The sequence below is a fragment of the Cervus canadensis genome, chromosome 14 (genome assembly GCF_019320065.1).
Source record: "Cervus canadensis isolate Bull #8, Minnesota chromosome 14, ASM1932006v1, whole genome shotgun sequence".
In the NCBI taxonomy this organism is placed as follows: Eukaryota; Metazoa; Chordata; class Mammalia; order Artiodactyla; family Cervidae; genus Cervus; species Cervus canadensis.
The window spans coordinates 2,092,728-2,112,318 of NC_057399.1; the positions used below are offsets into that span (position 1 = coordinate 2,092,728).

Genomic DNA, 19,591 nt, shown 5'->3' on the forward strand with positions numbered 1-19,591 from the left:
TGTATAGATGTGGGTGAACACAGAGTCTTTCATAAAGAGTGAGGTCAGAAAGAGAAAAACAAATACCGTAAGATTCTTAAAGACAGTTTAGCTTTCCTTACTCCCAATTACTAACCGTATTATCTATTCTGTCAGATACTTGCTAAACTATCTTCTGTATAGAAAAAGCAGGTCGACTGTATGGTCTACACATAACCTAAGACAGAGTTCAATGCTCCAGAAATCCACTACAATAATAAGCCAGGGACAGTCAAGTCTCAAACCTGAGAAATTCTACCAATGAGAACAGTTTGAAGTGACTTACATATCAAGGCAGAAAGAACAAGTTTTTATAAGTATAATACACTTAGGCCAAAGCCACAAAAGAATTGGGTACAGAGGAACATCATGAAGATGTCTTTTTGCTAATGTTTAAAACGTGTCCAATGTAAATATCTCTACCCAGTCCAGCGACTTTGAAAGACTCTAAAAGCAAAACAGGCCTGCTCACCGTTACTGCCCAGCGCCTTCATGGTCACCTCCATCTGGGCGTACTCATAATTGAAGTTGATCTCACTGGACACCTCACTGGACGAGTCTCCGTCAACATCCAGCTGCTCAGAACTGGTGTCATTCTTCATGGCTACGTCTTGGTCCTCATCGTCTCGATCTGCTTTCTTTTTCTTTTTAGGCAAATTAAGTCTTGAGAGGAAAAAAGAATATTATCTTTAAAAGAAAGATACACATTTATTCATTCCAGTCATTAAATAGTGGCATTTACTAGATGCCAAGGGGATACTATAAATAGAAGGCAACTGCTCAACTGGTAAAGAATCCCCTTGCAATGCAGGAGACGTGGGTTCAATCCCTGGGTTGGGAAGATCCCCTGGAGAAGGAAACCACTACCCACTCCAATATTCTGACCTGGAAAAATTCCATTGACTGTATAGTCCATGGGGTCACAAAGAGTCAGACACAGCTGACCGACTTTCACTTTTCACTACACTCAGAAGTTTATATTCCAGTAGCAGAAATAAAACAAACAGACACATGTGCCAATAAAAGAAGTAAAAAAGCTAGCTTAAAATGCCACTTGCATAAAACGAAGATCACAGCATCTAGTCCCATCACTTCAGGGCAAATAGAAGGGGAGAAAGTGGAAACAGTGACAGATTTTATGTTCTTGGGCTCCAAAATCACTACGGATGGTGACTGCAGCCATGAAAATAAAAGACGCTTGCTCCCTGAAAGGAAAGCTATGACAAACCTAGACTGCACATTAAAAAGCAGAGATATCACTTTGCCGACATAGTACATATAGTCAAAGCTATGGTTTTTCCAGAAGTCATGTACAGACGCAAGAGTTGGACCATAAAGAAGGCTGAGTGACGAAGAACTGATGCTTTTGTACTTTGGTGCTGGAAAAGACTCTTGAGAGTCCCTTGGACTGCAAGGAGTTCCAACCAGTCCATCCTAAGGGAAATCAGCCCTGGATATTCATTGGAAGGACTGATGCTGAAGCTCCAATACTTTGGCCACCTGATGTGAAGAGCTGACTCACTGGAAAAGACTCTGATGCTGGAAAAGACTAAAGGCAAAGGGAGAAGGGGGCAATGGAGGATGAGATGGTTACACAGCATCACCAACTCAATGGACATGAATCTGAGCAAACTCCAGGAGACAGTGAAGGACAGAGAAGCCTGGTGTGCTGTAGCCTATGGGGTCACAGAATCAGACACAACTTAGCAACTGAACAACAACCGTAAACCTCACAGTGGGATAGGAGAGGAAGGGATGAAAGAACAGGAACTCATCTGAGCTGAGCCTTAAGGGCTGAGGAGAAAGCAGGGCGTTAGGACAGAGGCAAAATGGAAACCCTCACAGCCTCTGGAGAAATGATAAATAAAACATAGAGATACACAAAATCTGTACAGCAAAAGTTGTGAGAGATAATGGTAGAAAAATCAACCTAATCCAAACTATGAAGGCTCTGTACACTAAGCCAAGCGATCTATGATTGATTTAATTTGAGAGAAAAACATGAACAACATTTTCCACATACTTTGTAGCCCTCTACTGTCTCAGAAATAATCAGGACGGCAGCTGGCCCACCAGCAAAGGGTCGAGTCAGCTTGATATCTGAAACACAAGTGCCAGTGACTTAAGTTTTATACTCTATCCAGCCCGCTGGTCCTCACCAACACAACAGCAGTTTTGTATGGGAAAAGATGTCTAGTCCCAGCTCAGACTTTCTCAGCCTCCCTTGCAGCTGAGAAGCAAATTCTAGTACGTGAGGGGTCAGAGGAAGGTCACTGGGGACTCTGGGGAGATTTCTGCTTCTTCTGCTCAGTATAGTCAGGGCTAGTCCTGCCACCCCTCAACCTTGCCTTCTTCGGGGTGTCTGAGTGCTGCTTTGATGCCCGGAGGGGCGTGGTCATCGTTAGACCACAGGGAAGAGGCAGGACAATGACAAGATTCTGCCATGACTCTTTCGAGAGCCTGAGCCAGTGCCAACAACCATCCTCCTTGGGAGTCCCTGTTTTGTCAGAGAAAGGAACGTTTAACCCAGAGTCAAATCTGCCATTAAATGCAGCTGGGAGCAATCCTAAATAAAACACAAGCCTCCTTTCTTAGACAAGGAAACTAAAACCACTACTTCTCAAAAAATAAAAATATAAGCATGTCAGACAAATAATAAGATGCCATATGGCAAAACAATCATCTTCCATTGGGAAATAAAATTTAAAAATATGTAACTGAATCAATATTTCTCCTGAATGCACTGTTCATGCGTCCCTCAGGCTCAAGCAGTATAGGGAACAAGCATGTGTATACTGAATAAATATCAATATATATGTGTGCACAAACCAATACATAATATTTATGGCATTAAGTTTTCTTTTTCTGTTACAGAGCACCTCCCTCTTTAAGAGCATGACCGTTGTACCTGAAGAAGTGGTTGTTCCCCCACAATATCCTGTCCCCGTGGTGCAGCTGAATAGGACTGGATACAGAGGAGCCATTTACAAATGTTCTGTGGAGAGAAGAGGCCAAACATGTGAGCAATGATTATCATATCCTCTCCTTCAATTTCTCCAATACAGGAAAAGCAAAATAACCAATTCCCCCAAAATAAAACGCCCTTGGCGAATTATTTTTTTTATTTCCTTCTTTGCTGATTTACCTAAAATGCCCATGGTACCAAGCGCTATAAATTATTAACTTCTATTTTTCAAAGCTCTAAACTTGTCATATAGCATATTAAGGAGTAAATATGGAACCATTACAGCTAGTGATACGAAGACAGTGGCAGCGTACATGACAACTAGAACAAGGATGTCCAATCTACACAGATAGAAAAAGCCAATCAACCAACTAAACCCAGAACTATCTACAGTGGCAGTAACAAGAAATGAGATCTGAAAAAAAAAAAAAAAAAAGAAATGAGATCTGTTCAATTCTTAACTTCCTATAGCACAGAAAAATGTCTATATCTTATCAATATAGAAGAGCTATAAGGTTCACTTGACTGCTCACCCTGACAATGCAGTTCAACACAAGAAATGGTGGGCAGAAGATTATTAAGGAAAAACTTCAGAGGGGTGGGAACTAAATAGAAAATCACGTATACCATTATAAGGCTGATATTACTGGAATATCTCTGTCATCATGTCTCTCCCACTGAGTGACTCATCTGCTTAGAGGATAAAGGTCTTTAATTTGACATTAAAGGCCCTGCAAAAGGAAACCCTCTTAATCTCCTCCTTTCCCTGTTCCAGTGAATTCTCAACTCCAGAAAAATAAAAAACAGGGAGAGGGTGTTACGCTCTGTCCACTAGACAATGATTTTCTTTTCCTCCAAAGCGAGGGTTGTCCCAATCCTATCACCGGGAAGAGCGCTCCTGTTCCTCTTCATCCCCCTGAGTCTCAATTCATGATTCCTCGCAAAGCTCAGTTTGATTTCTCCAAAGCCCAGTTTGATTTCTGCTTCCTCGGTCACTCCAGCCTATATTACCTTAATCTCTTTAAACTCCTAAAGCACTCACCTGGCTTTGTACAGATAGTTATTTTTAACGTATATGCACAGACAGAACCTTACTCTGCATCTAGACCCCACTTACCATGTGGGCTTTTAACAACTTCTGAAACATTTTTTGATTTTCTGCTGTACTGGGTCTTCGCTGCTGTGAAGGCTTTCTCTCGTGGTGGTGAGCAGGGACTACTCTGTGTGAGTGGGCTTCTCATCGGGGTGGGTTCTCTGGTGGAGCACAGGCTCCAGGGTGAGGGCCTCAGTAGTTGCATCTCCCAGACTCTAGGGCACAGGCTCAGTAGTTGTGGGATACGGGCTTAGCTGCCACGCGGCATGCGGGATCTTCCCGGACCAGGGGTCGAACCTGTGTCTCCTGCATTGGCAGGTGGATTCTTTACCACTGAGCTACCAGGAAAGCTCCATGTGGGCTTTAAACACTAAAAGTAATTGGTCTCTATGTTCCTACAGTCTGATTTATTCAAAGCATGAGCTCAAAAAATAGAGCAATGACAAGAGGGGACCTACTAAAAGTAGCAGATTTTAGCCTGTATGACACAAATTCCTTAAATACAGTGAGGAGTTTAATTAAAGGCAAACACATTATACAGGCTTATTTTCTAAAGCTCTAGCAGTTAATAAATAAAAGCATGACTATAATAACAGTTCTCAAAGTGTGGTCTGCAGGAGGTCCCAAAGATCAAATTTATTTGTGTAACAACACTAACCTGCCATTTTTCACTGTGTTTACATTTGCGTTGGCAAAGAACAAAACTATTGGTGTTTTTGCACAAATCAAGGCAAGGGCACCAAACACTTATTAGTAGTTCCTAGATTATTCGCTGCTGTGTACTCACAATTTTTAAAAATGTTTCATTTGAAAAGGTCCTTGATGAAGGAATAAAAATCAACTGTACTCCAATAAATTTTTTTTAAAAATCAGAAAGTAAAAATAAATTTATGACAACAAAACTTTAAAATTACTACTTTTGGTAAATCTTGACCCTTGAGTAGTACACAACTTCTTAAAACATTCGAGGTGACAACATGAGAAGCATACAAAGCTCTATGCTGAAGCATACCGAAGTATGACGACCGTCTTGAGCAAACACACACACAAAAGTGGTTTTCTGGCACATTTTCTTGAAAATGAACAAAGGTAGCCTGTCACCTTGACCAAAGTAATTGACAGTATTTGTTGTCAAGCTTTCCAGTGAAAATTAAGAGTTTCAGGAAATTTGTGTCGATGTCCTGCAACCAAAGACCACCAGGATCACTCCCGTAGTTGAGCCGGTTAGGTTTATCATTCATACCAAGGGAGAAGACACCACAGGAAGCCTGGGGGTGTCAGCAAGGGGGTAACGGGGACAGGCGGGGGGACTGCTGCAAGGAATGGGCTTCAGCTGGACAACCCAGCTGATGGCCTAAGGAGGTGGGAGTCCTATATATATTGGATGCTGTCAGAGAGCAGGACTAATTCTATGATTGGGTTTGTCAAAAATCTTATTCCCAGAGAGGAGACGAGGATAAAGTTGTAATTGGTAAAGAAATAGCCACTTACATCTGCTGAGAGGTGTCTGGTATTTTGGGTGTGGCACAGTGACCATGGGCTTCCCAGGTGGCGCTAGTGATAAAGAATCTGCCTGCCAATGCAGGAGACGCAAAAAGATGCGAGTTCAATCCCTGGGTCAGAAAGATCCCCTAGAGGAAGAAATGGCAACCTGCTCTAGTATTCTTGCCTGGAAAATTCTATGAACAGAGGAACCTGGAGGGATACAGTCCATGGGGTCGCAAAGAGAGAGACATGACTGAGTGAGCACACAGTGACCTTGGTTTTTGTCTCTGCTGCGACAAAATTCTTATATGACCTGTTTCATCTTATTCTGTCACAGCCTCAGAGTAACCTTCCCTGGGCTTGGTGTCTGTGAGAGTATTTAATGGGAGAATGGCATGCTTGTGCAAGCCAGGTTATGCTCTTTTCTTCTTCCTCATTTGCATCCTTCACCATGAGCTTGATAGCTACCAAACATTTAAAGACTTTATGGGTGAAATCAGTGATGATATTAATGATTTTTTAAATATGATGATGAATCAGCATTCAGAAGATCAGTATATCAATTAACCATCACTTATAATAGTTACATAGACAGTTACACAACAGGACAATAACAGTCTTAAAGCTGAAGGAGACAAACCAACAAATACTTAGTTTGTATAATGTTATGCCTTTTCATTACTTACTGAGCACTTGGATTATTAGTCTGGTGCGCGTGTGTGTGTATGCTCAATAGTATTCAACTCTTTGCAACCCCATGGACTACAGCCCACCAGGCTCCTCTGTCCCTGGAATTTTTTCAGGCAAGAATACTGGAGTAGGTTGCCATTTCCTCCTCTAATATTAGTCTGACATTATGCACTAAGGATAGAAAACCAAAAAAGAAAGGTCCTCTTCCTCAAAGGACCCCCAGGCCCATGCGGTAACAGAGGCTAGCAGCCCACAAGAACACAGCATGCAGTGCTAACATAACAGGAAGCGCAGAATGCGCTAGGAATATGCACTGGGGGGCCCTTATTTTAGACTCAAGTAGATAATGACAGAGCTTAACCTTGAAGGTCAAACGGGAGTTAGCTGGCCAGAGGAACAGCAGCTGCAGAGGAAGAGGAGATGAATAGGAGGGGCGTAAAGGACTTTGTATCAGGAAGAGCCAAAAGCCATCTGGCTGTATGCAGCATGGACCAGAAAGAAGATCAGGCTGCTGGCAGGGATTCCAATCAGGATTTGACTGGGGGGCAGGGAGGAATCCCCTGATGGTCTAATGGTTAGGACTCTGCACTTCCACTTCCCGGGGCCTCGTTCGATCCCTAGTCAGGAAATTAGGATACCACAAGTCATGCACAGCATGTAAAAAAAAAAGTTTTGATGGAGGCCTTACTTAAACAAGGTGACGTTAGTATGTACAGAGAGGAAGGATGGGTTTAAGCAATATTAAAAAGTTAACCGAGAGCCTGTTACACAGAGTGAAGAATGTCAGAAAAACAAATACTGCACATTAACACACATTTATGGAATCCAGAAAAATGGTACTGACGAACCTATTTTCAGGGCAGCAATGGAGACACAGAGAACAGACCTGTGGCCGCAGCGTGGGAAGGAGAGGGTGGGACAAACTGAGACAGTAGCAGGGAAACATATACATCATCGTGTGTAAAACAGACAGCTAGTGGGAAGCTGCTGAATAACACAGGGGCCGCGGCTCCGGGGTCTGTGACAACCAAGGGGGTGGGCTGGGGTAGGGCGCTGGCAGAAAGTTCAGAAGGAGTGGATATACGTACACTTACGGCTGATTCACACTGTTGTATGGCAGAAACCAACACTGTAAAGCAATTTCTCCCCAATTAAAAATAAATGTGAAAAAAGAAAAAAAGTTAACTACTAAGGACTTGGTAACTAACTATCTTCATTAAGTGAACATAAAAGCCAAAAACAAGGCCAAACGACCTTATACCACCCTCAGTTAGAGTACTTTCTGCCTCTTAAAAATTACTGTGACATTAACACTAAATGAAGTACATTACCTGGTGTTCTTTTGAGGAGTCAGCATAACCTGGCCTTCTGGTGTGATGTCTATGATGCAATGTTCAGGGAGAATTCCCATGCCACACAGTTGGATATCTTGGGAATTTGCTGAACCTATCAGTGTATGTTCCTGTAAAAGAATCAAATTCACTGATTAATACTGCATTCTCACACGTACACAAACTGAAACTGTCTACTCTCTGCTCTAGTATATTACCTTATACTCTCAGCTGTCTACCCACCACCTTAGCTAAAAGATCTTTAAAGCAAATGGAATAGCAGGGGGAATTCCTGGCTTTCTCTTAAATTCATTATACAGGCTGTATTTCCTTATAAGGAATAAGGCACTGAATTGAGTTATATAACCTTTAAACCTAAAAACTACAGGTTTATATTAATGGCTATACTATATTCTTTATTTTCCACTGCAATCTTGATTCAAAATATTCTATCCGACTTCAAAGCCTGAACCACATGTCAACTCAGTTCAGTTGCTTAGTCGTGTCTGACTCTTTGCAACCCCTCAGACTACAGCACGCCAGGCTTCCCTGTCCATCACCAACTTTCGGAGCTTGCCCAAATTCATGTCCATTGAGTCAGTGATGCTGAAGCTGAAGCTCCAGTACTTTGACCACCTCATGTGAAGAACTGACTCATTGGAAAAGACCCTGATGCTGGGAAAGATTGAAGGCAGCAGAAGGGGATGACAGAGGATGTGCCAATGACATACCAAAAATACGGATCTGAAAACTACAGTTACCCAGGTTGTACATCACCTACCTGGTCTCAATCAAGATGAATCGACAAAGATAAAGAGCTATTCAAATACAAGGAGTCTGAGTTATTTTGTAAATCACATGGTCTCCCGAGATCTCATAAAAGATACAGCAGACACATTCTTCTTACCGTATACCCCCAACTTCTCAATTCCCTAAGCCCCAATCACCAGGGTCACTTTTTGGCAAGTAATTGGAAAAAAAAAAAAAGGACAAAAAAATCGAGCCCCCTCTTCTGTGCTTCAACTTTTGACTGCACTTAAATGTTGGTATGACTGGGATCTGTCCCTAAGCCCACTTCTCCTATACACCTAGATCAGGGGTCAGACATGAAATACTTCAGGCTCTCTGAGTCATACACAATTACTCAATTCTGCCCTATAGTGTGAAAGCAGCCAGACAATACACAAAAGCACATGTACGGCTACTTCCCAATAAAACTTTACTTATGAACACTGAAATCTGAACTTCATACAATTTTCACATGTCCAAAATATTATGACTCTTTTGATTTTTTTCCCCAACCTTTTAAAAAACGCAAACACTACTCTTGGCTCCTGAGCCATATGAAAACAAGCAGGGGGCAAGAGTTAACCCATGGAAGTAAGTTGCTATCCACTGGCCACAATGATCTCATCCAGTCCAACAGGCTTTAACTATGTATCAATGTCTCTACCTATCTATCTAAAATCACCAACCAGGAACTACAGACTTTAGTTCCAACATTTTCCCACCTCCACCACCTCTGTCCTAGTCGCAGTCACCATTATTTCTTGCCCACTTGGTACAATCTGGATGTTTAACAAAATCTCAAAGTTAAAGGGCCAGGGCAGAACTTTTGCTTCCACCCCTCACCACCCCATTGAGTCTATTCCCTTCCCCAATACCAATGGCACCACCACCTCCAAGCTGCTCAAGTGAAAAGGCTCAGACGCTATCCTGCAGTCTTCTCTCCGTCTTACCAGCCCACTTCCAGCCCCAAGTCAATCACAAAATCCTCTCAGGCTCTTCCTCTGACATGTATCAAGACTCAGCTCACTTCCCATCTCCACATCACATCCTAGTCTCTTCCCTGGGTGAATACTGTGTTGTTGTTGTTGAGTCGCTAAGTTGGGTCTAACTCTTGGCGACATGGATGGTAGCCTGCCAGGCTCCTCTGTCCATGGGATTTTCCCAGGCAAGAATACTGGAGTGGGTTCACATTTCCTTCTCCAGGGGATCTTCTCAACTCAGGGATGAAACCTGAGTCTCCTGGTTTCAAACTGGCAGACAGATTCTTTGCTGCTGAGCTACCAGGGAAGCCCAGGTGAATATGAGCCTTCTATTGTTTCTCCACTTCCTTCCCACCCCATCCCACCTAACTTCCACTTTCAAGAGCTGATCACACGATCCCCCTACTAAGAATCAGCTATGGCTTCCCTTTGAACCTCTAGGAAGTTCAAATTCTCACCCAGGCTTACAAACCTCCTGTGATCTGGCCCTGGCTACTTCTTCTACCCCAGCTCCCAGAACTCTGCCTCTCCTGGAGCATGATCCACCCACACAGGCCTTTCATCCATTCTTTTGAGCACACTAACCACTTCCTCTGCCTGAAGAGTTCCTCCCCTGACGGTGATATTGGTAGTTTCTGATCATTTCTATCTCAGCTTTTAAGGGCACATCCTCAGAGAGGTGTATACTGAACTGACAATGAGAAAGAACCACCATCTTACTCTCATGCCTGAATCCCTTACATAGCGCTGACTGACTGTGGGTTTAGTGTCCATCTCCACAGCCAGCGAGGAAACTCTGAGAGAGAAGGCGGCAGCCTGTCCTGCAACCTACCGCCTCACCACTATATTCCAAGCATGTAACACAGGCCTGCTACATTGAGCCATTAAGTAAAAATAAAAGATAGATAAATGAACAACCATTTCCCTTAGCATCCTCCTCGGGTTCAGAGGAAGGTGATTCTCTCCTCTCCTTTGTCCACGAGGCCTCTAATTACACTCCTGGTTCCGATTCTTCCCATCTCTTCTGGGACCCCAGTCTAACAAACAGGCCTCTTCCCTTCCATCACTTTCACTTTCCCTCTTCTGGGGGTTTCCTCTCTCAAGTGCACTGCAGTGCGGTTTCCAAGGAAACAAAGAGCTGGGATCAGAATTGCGTTCTGGTATCCAGTTCAGTCCTCAGGGGATACATACGAGAAACACAGGGACACTCCAGGCCAATGTCTACTCCTCGATTTTGACTGAGGCTTCCTGGTCAATCCCTGGATTGACCTTCCTAACCCAGAGAAGGGGGCTTGACCAGGTGTCAACTACAAGGAATGCTTTAGTGACGTTCAGTAGCAGGCCAAAGGAATCCATTCCACACTCATCTCCCATCTTTCCTGTCTTAACACACCCACTACAAGGTGGGGAGAAGTTCCAAAGGGAGAGACAGAGAGTCTAAAGAGTAACAGAGCCTGAGATCACCTAAAAAAACAAAGACCCGACCCCCCCCCCACCCCCGCCAAAGCCCTTGGCTTAGGCTATTTCTACATACAATCCCTTTCCTCCTCCCATGAGAAATTCTGGCAAGAATCCTGTGACTGTGGAAGCCTTTTTGTCCTTGGGGACAAAAAGCAGAAGAAGCTATGAACTACCCCCGAGACTGGAGTGTGAAGTAGAACCACCTCCAGCTGCCACACCCCAAGACTGCACACGGGTTCACCCGCACGTCTCTGCCCCTGCTTTTGTTCTCTTTGCCCAAAATGCTCTCTCTTCTCTTCATCCAGACACAAAACATTAATATCTTCAATACTTACTTCTGCCTCTTCTTCTCCTTGCAGGTTTCACTAGTAGCCTACACTGACTTCTCCCTTCTCTGAACCCCCAACTACATCTAGAGTCAGCACCTCAATTTACTATCATATAAGTGTTGTTTTCCCGCTATTTAGGCAGCAACCTATACAGGACTCCTGCATCTTCAGCAACAAGCAGAGTCCGTGATGCACAGTGGGTGCTGCTCAGTATCAGCGAATAAACTGAATTAAAACAAAAACCATCAGAGGTGGGACACCAAACAGCAGAGTTGCTCCAGTCATGTCTGACTGTTTGACCCCATGGACTGTAGCCTGCCAGGCTCCCGTCCATGGGATTCTCCAGGCAAGAATACCTGAATGGGTTGTCATTTCCTTTTCCAGGGGATCTTCTCAAACCAGGGATGGAACCTGGGTCTCCTGCACTGCAGGCAGAATCTTTACCACTGAGCCACCAGGGAAGCCCCCAAACAGCAACGGTCTAATCCAAATTCCAGAAGGAAAACTATTTCTTTTTTCAACAAATATTACATTGACCTAGGCATTGTGCCACGAGAGATAAAAGATAGACATGATCCCAAATGTACAGCTTACATTATAAATGACGACTCAAGTGTCTCATTTGAGGTTACAATCCCTTTGATCAACGAAGTCCAAAAAGAGAGAAGTACAGAGTGGCATACTTCACACGAAGGCTTTTCCCACCCTGTGAGCAGAAAGAACAGCATATGCACACACTCTGTACGGCCGCTCAGCCTTATCAGGCCGGCCTCGCTTTGCACAAAGAAGCAGGACTGTAAAAAATAAGTGAGCAAGGAGATCTTAACCATCCGTGGGGAAAATGGCAATAATTCTGTGACAATTAAAACTGTAAAAACATGCAGAATTCTCTTGTTGCTATAATGTAGAGGGAAATGAAAAAACAATGAAACTATTATTTATTTAGTACAATGTCATTTAGAATATTAGAAACACTAAAATGGAAAGCATTTTATTTTTTTGTTAAAAGCTTATCGAGGGCCTCCCTGGGGGCTCATTGGTAAAGAGTCCACCTGCCAATGCCGGAGACACAGGTTTGATCCCTGATCTAAGAGGATCCCACGTGCCTGGGAGCAACCAAGCCCATGAGCCACAACTACTGAGCCTGTGCTCTAGAGTCCACGCGCTGCAACAAGAGAAGCCGCCACAATAAAAGCCGGTGTACCGCAGCTAGACAGTAGCTCCTGCCCGCTGCAACTAGAGAAAAACGCCCAGCAGCAACAAAGACCCAGCACAGCTAAAAATAAACAAACATCATATGTAAAGCTTACTGAGTGTAGCTAGAACAGTGCTTCCCTTTTTCTTCTCAACATATAACTTACAACATGGAGTGAGGATATTTTCTACGCCTTGGTGCACTGCTATACTCCTTTATGCCTCTCCCACTTTATCCTTTGAGCTTTCAGTGTTGTGAAGTATCTCCAAGAGTTCCTCTCACATGACGTGCTCTTTGGTTTAACCCTAATCCTTCGCGACATCTCCATTCTTCTCGTCACAACCACTTTCATCATTCACATTCGTAAGCTCACCTTCACTAACTTCCTCTGGCTGCGCATCTAGAATCGTATGAATGCCCGCTATGTCAACATTATTCCCTAAATCATGTCAACTGGAATCTGTGGAGGCTGGAACCATGGCACACAAGAGCTGCCTGTCTATACAAATAAGATGCAAAAAGACCCCATCAGTTACATTCTGCTTAGAGTTTGGCCACCATACCTTGCGTCTGCCAGTTCTAGACAGAACAGATAAAGAGAGGATTCTGTTCTGGAAGAGAACCATTCAACTTGGAAGTAGAAAGAATGTTAGAGGTAATTTAATCCAGTGGCCTCATTTCACAGACGGGGTGCTCAAAGTCACCCAGTGATGTGAAGTCATCTGCCCAGCATTTACACTGACATGGGAATGTGAAAGCAGAGAAACAAAAACCACTCGGCCTCTAAATTCCTCCATCCCACATAATGGTATCACTTTACTGAAGCAGAAACTGTTCTTGGACGGAGGTCATCCTTTTGAATGTGCTTTGTCATGAATATACTCTTGTCATGGGTTTAGCCTGGGCAGTAAGAAACCAACACTGCCTCAGACTTTGCCAAAGCAGGGTTGACCACACAGTCTGCATCAGAAGCCCAACACCTCCTCACAAGATGGCCTGAAATATTTTGACTGCCCTCCAACAGTCTTTAAATAGTTTCTTTGTGTAACTTTTTAGCGAAGGAACAGATAGGAATTGGGTTGTTTTTTTTTTTTTCATATTGAGTGTGCGTGTTTGTGTGTTCTGATTTGAACATCACGTCAGAAGACAAAAAGAATTCACAGTTCTGATGATCTAAAGGGCAAAACACTTAAGTCCCATACGAATACTGCATGAGTATCCCCAGCTGAAATTCTAACACAAACAGCTGCCAACGCTGTTAGAAGCATAGCAGGAGATGTGCCAATCCGTCGTTTTTTCCCAAAGGACAAGGGTGATATAATAAAGTACCAGAGGATCAAGTGAGAAACTGGTATGTGGGAGAAGGTATATGTCAGCAGGGCTTCCGTTTATAAAATGCTTCTATAGGTCAACTCCCATTTAAGCCTCCAGGAAGCCTGTGAGGTAGCCAGAGAAAACTTCCATTTATAGAGAAGGAATCTGTAGACTGCGGGGGTAAAGACCTTGAGAGAAAAACGGCTGTCAAGAAAGTGGTGCTGGACCAGAAATTCAGCGCATCTCCCTCCCACTGCCCACAGCACCTGAGCATGCTAACAGGAGCGTATGCATTAGAGACTCGACATAATGCACAGAGTAATAAAACATGATATGAGATACTTAGGAATAGCAGGGCCTTATCAAAACACTACAAAGCAATTACCCCAGACATGTCTGATAAAAACTGGGAAACCAGCCAACGTGTCATGAATTCTTCAGGCTCTTTAGAAATGAAAGGACACAAATCTCTAATTCTCACAGTGCTTCCAACTGTACCAGCTCATATCTTTGCTGTCCCAGTCACTAACTCAGTTAAACCCTCAGAGATAGTTCCTGTATTATGAGAGGAAAATTCCCCACCTAGTATTTATTAACTGCATGTCAGAGTAACTCATCTATGTTCTAGGCTTGGCAATTTTGGTGAACACCTCATAATTTCTATAGTGTCTGATTCATGTTTATCCTAAAGTTGTCTCATCTTCCTGTTATGTCCAACAACCTATATAGCTTTCAATGTACATGACTATATACATATATAGAATGTATATATATTTCTGTATATTTGGTTTCTTCTGCTCCAGGCTCTGACCCTCTCAGCCTCTAAGTGACTTACTCTTCTTTTTGTAAGTTGACAATTCAAAATGTTTAACTTTCCTAAGAGTTAATTTTTAACTTTCTTAAGAGTTACTGGAAACACAAATTTTCAAGTCAAGTGGTCCTAATTACTTTTTAAGAACATTTCCTCTTGCAAACCAGGACCACTCACCAAAAGGTGTGCTGCATGGAAACCCCAAGAGCTTCTGTCTACCAATGAAACCATTTAGTTTACAAGTCGTTCTTTAAGCTCAAGCTATCCACTTAACTCCCTGCTTTAATCACACTAAAGGATAGAAGTCAAGCTACTTAATTTGTTGGAGATAATATCAGAATACCATTTTGTATATTTACTAGGTTGAAAAATATATTTACGTCACTCAAAGACGAAAAAGAGAGACTGGTCTTAGAAACCCAAGATTTTTCTACACTGCAACTGAAGCAAACAAAAACAATTTGCTAACTCATTCTTTTTGAATATGCATGGTTCTCCGAGTATAAAGAAAGGATACTATGAAATACTGCTCTATTTCATGGCAGAAGACAGTAGACAAGCCTACGACCTTACCTTTAAGTAATAAACCAGAAGTTCATTCAGAGCAGGATCAGCATTCAGATTAACGAGGAAACATTTATCGTCCCCAACTTTAATTCCAGACGATTGAAGAGAGATTCCAAGACTCTCAAGCTGTTTCTGTCGCTCCTGTAAACGCATTAGAGAAGTATTAATTCCACAGCTATTGAGGCAGCAAGCTATAAACCGCCATATATGATGGTAATTATGAAATAACTTTATAACTCAAATATGTTATCTTTGGACATGGTATCATATAGATGACTGCATTTGTCCTCTTTCTAAACTATATAAACTCTATAGTTGAGAATGAGAACAAACTCTAATGTTGCTTTGTGAAGTAATTTCAAAAGTAAAGCCAATTACAAATCGCCACCAAATATACTAAGCTCTCACTTTTCATTCTTGAAAATATCTAACATCCTGAATTCATCTTTCTCATTTAATTCTTTATATATGAGCAAATGTACGTGTTTTCTATTCAACTGTGATCTTCCTAAAAAGCCAAGTATTTAATACACTTGGCAGGTCCCCAGCAAGGACGATAACCGAACTCCCTCAGCAAAGCCACAGGCCCTTCAGTCTGACCCACTGACTCCACGGTCATGTCCTGTCACCCCTCAACTATACACAGTTAATGGGGCATCTTCCAGGACCCTAGAGTCTCAACAACGCTCTCCCTAGCTTAAGGGATTTTACACCTATTCCTCCTAGCTGAAGCACATCTGTTCTCAAACCTGGTAACTTCTTACTCCATCATTTCTCTGTGAGGGCAGGGACCCTGTCTCCCCACTGGGGATTCCTAGCACCTCACAGAGTGTGTAACACACAAGAGCACTCAAATCGCCAGTGTTGTGAATTTTTCAAAATAAAATCTGCATATTCAGGAAAGCCCTATTTGCAAAAGAACATGGACCTTTCCTTTCTGTGCCTACCGGTCTCTGAATTCATACAACATACATGTGTGCACACAGGGAGACACATGTGAATCCTGCAACCGAGGCTTTGTTACCAGCGTACACAGATCAGGGCAGAGCAGGGTGTCTGACCGTGTACACACAGCAAATAGGAACAAGTCATCAAGAACCTTTGATTCTGACAAAAGGCAAGGCAAGCTGTGTTATTTAACTAGGGCCACACAGTAAGGCTGCAGGATAATTAAATTTCAAGCTTAGAATTTTGCTATTCTAGGCACAACCTCCTAATTTATACAGCCACTGCAACCCAAACAGTCTCTCCTAGAATACTATTGCGAGGGTAGAGAATGGGCTATTTTGGTTCTGGGTCTTTGAATTCAGTCTCTTTTCTAACAAAAAACCATTATTGGGTTTTTTCAGAAGTTCTGAGTCATTTAACACTAGCCATTAGTTTTCAGCACTCAATCCAAAGAAATTATTATTCTTGATAAAGAACCATGTTCCTAAAATGAAGAAAGCAATTCTAATATAGCTTGTATAGTCCCTTTTGAGGGAAACCTCTTTTAAATACATGGGGATATTGGTGTGATTAAAAAATAATTCCAATAATGAGAAGAAACACTTCTCTGTAAAAATATACATATTTTTTAAACTACAAATGAAATGGGTAGACACTCATGAACTAACATTAAATTTAAAATGCAGAGTGTAACTAGTACATCGATCTGTGCACTGGAAAATCCTGGAAGAAACCACAAAGATGTTAACAGTAGTTTTCTTTGGATGACTGGATCAGTTAAATTTTCTTCATAATAATCTTTCTGTATTTTCTATAAGTAAATACTACTTTTGCAATACACAGTTCCTTTTACTTACATTCTTCTTAGGACTCTAGTGATTTCATTTTATTTATTTTTTAATTGAAGGATAATTGCTTTACAGTACTGTGTTGGTTTCTGCCAAACACCAGCATGAATCAGCCATAGGTACATATGTCCCCTCCTTCTTAAACCTCCCTCCCATCTCCCTCCTCATCCTACCCCTCCAGGTTGACAGAACTCTGGTTTGAGTTCCCTGAAAGTCACTCAGTCATGTCCAAATCTTTGTGACCCCATGGACTATACAGTCCACGGAATTCTCCAGGCCACAGTACTGGAGTGGGTAGCCTTTCCCTTCTCCTGGGGATCTTCCCAACCCAGGGATCGAAGCCAGGTCCCCCACATTGCAGGCAGATTCTTTACCAGCTGCGCCACAAGGGAAGCCCTGAGTTCCCTGAGGACTCCAGTCATTTCCACTATGGAAATAATTATAAATTTAGAAGAAATTTCATTACTGTCATCTAGTAGCAAAATTTTCATTCATAGAGAGGCAAAGGTAAGCCTGAAAAAGAATGTATGACTTAGCAAAGGTAAAGTCACTCAAGAGAGAGGGAAAAGAGAGGACTTAAATGAGATAATATAGTAAACCACTGCTTTACCCTACTTCCTTACGCATTTTCCTATCTTTCGAGACTTTATAACGGTAGAAATACCATAAAATCTTTGTTTAAACTGAAGGGCACAACATTGAAAACCCATCAATTCACTGTTACATCTACCACCAAAAAACAGACTCGAAGTTTTTAATTATTAATAAACTACAAAAGTTTGCAACATCTAAGAGTCAGTTCCAAGAATAAACAAGTATTATATGATCAAATATAGTGATATTTACTATGTATTGCTTCTGTTTTCAGAGACTACTTAACTTTTCCTATAAAATGTCAAACAGTTCTTTTAGTCATCTGGGTTCAGTGGTCTCTGTCGCAAGCTACTTAACTCTGCTAATGCCATAAAAAATACTAAAACAAATAAGCATGGCACATTCCAATAAAACCAGTTATGAAAAGAAGTGACAGTCCAGGTTTTGCCCAAGGGCTTAGTTTGCTAACCCCTGATCTACCTCACTTAAGTGTACACTTCTTTACTGAGAACATAAAAGATGGAAATTAAAGAATTTGGTATCAAATATATGGCACTGGGCTGAGAAATCAGTCAACTTTGATTTCAAATTATTTAACCAAAAATATTACTGAGCATATACTTTCAAAAACTAAAAGGAGGACTTCTTTGGTGGTCCAGTGACTAGACTCCATGCCTCTAGTGCAGGGGACGCAGGTTCAATCCCTGGTTGGGGAACTAGACCCCACATCCACAACTAAAGATCCCATATGCTGCAACTAAGACCTGGCTGAACCAAATAAATAAAAATAAATATTAACAGAAAAAAACTGAAAGATATGGCTTTTTTCCTTGAGAATTTTATAAACTCATTAGATAATAAAAGTATACACGCACAAAAAAAATCACATGAATTAAGAGTCAAGAGAATATAGATAGGTTCCATAGGATTCAATGTCAGGAATAAGCTCTGGGGGCTGGCACGCCAGACGAAGATGCCACAGAACACAGAGGACTGCCAGAGAGCCTGGCTGGCTTGGAACAGACTCCCAGAAAGTTCTTACCAAGAGAAGTCCATTTGACTCAGTTCACCCAGATTTCCCCAAAGTTACCTGACCATGTACCATTTCTTTTCTCCCCAAAAGATTTATTAACAGTTGGTGGATAGACGGCCAGAAACACATTTTAGGGAAAACTAATCTGCACTGCAAAGAGGTTGATGACCAATAAACCAGCGACAGAGGAGAAGACAGCTGGAAGCACTGAAGCCGGGGAAGATGAGGTGTTGAATGCGGTGTTCGATAAACACCAGGCAGTCTGCAAAAGGGGCATGTGGCGGTGAGAAAGGACACTCAGGGCAGGGAAGATGCTGCGGGAAAGTCCCACCACACTGCACTGTCCCTGAGACCCGCCCTGCTGCACATCAGAGCAGGCAACCCAAGCACAACAGCACTTCAGAGTCAAGGTCTTACTTGCAGAGTAGCTCAGAAAGGCTCACGTACATTAGTCCCAAATCGGACAATTATCAGAATGACCTAACCTGTGACAAACAAAGATAAATGTGTAATGAGAAATAAAGCTCATACACTGGTGTATTCTCTGCGTGATGTGAGGGATGTGCTTTCAAATAACCCCGTGAAGGGAAACAGGTAAAACAAGACTGGTCATACGTTGACCTTTAATGAAATTGGGTACTGGGTATGTGTGGGTTTATCATACTCATGTTCTCATCTGTTTTGAAAAGGACTGTAATAAAAATGTTTAAAAATCAACTTAAATCCTAGTGTGCACTAATATAAATCTAACATCCACTTTATGCTACATAATAGTAGTACTGTCCTACAACATCTAATCTATCCACTGATTCTGGAAGCACACTGAGAGATAGAACTTGCTGAGTAATGAAAGGAGTAACAGTTCTATACATTCATGAATACCAGGAACAGTGAACACCAGAGATTTTTTAACTTTAGCAAAGGAAGGGAGGAGGCAGAGGTGATTTTAAATATCTGGGTAACAACAGGCCCTATCTTGCAGGGCTATTGGGAGGATTAAATAAAATACTGTATTTTAAAGTGCTTAGTCAACATTGTTTGTTAGTCGACGACATCCCAATACAAAATTAAAAAAAATTTTTTAAGTGCTTAGCATCAGGTGCAACATGTAAGTGTACTCAGTAAGTGCTGGCTGTTATT

The 19,591-nt window shown here is 42.1% G+C and overlaps 1 protein-coding gene across 2 annotated transcripts in view; it reads right to left on the reverse strand.

Annotated features, from left to right (window-relative positions):
- KIF13B (kinesin family member 13B) overlaps positions 1-19,591 on the reverse strand; it is a 202,503-nt gene that overhangs the window by 85,909 nt on the left and 97,003 nt on the right. For both annotated transcript variants that reach the window (XM_043487165.1, XM_043487164.1), the window contains exons 13-16: positions 15,035-15,169; positions 7,583-7,713; positions 2,927-3,013; positions 491-681 (exon numbers count right to left, since the gene is read on the reverse strand). In XM_043487165.1, the coding sequence (XP_043343100.1) occupies positions 491-681; positions 2,927-3,013; positions 7,583-7,713; positions 15,035-15,169 (544 nt within the window). The remainder of the gene's footprint in view (positions 1-490; positions 682-2,926; positions 3,014-7,582; positions 7,714-15,034; positions 15,170-19,591) is intronic.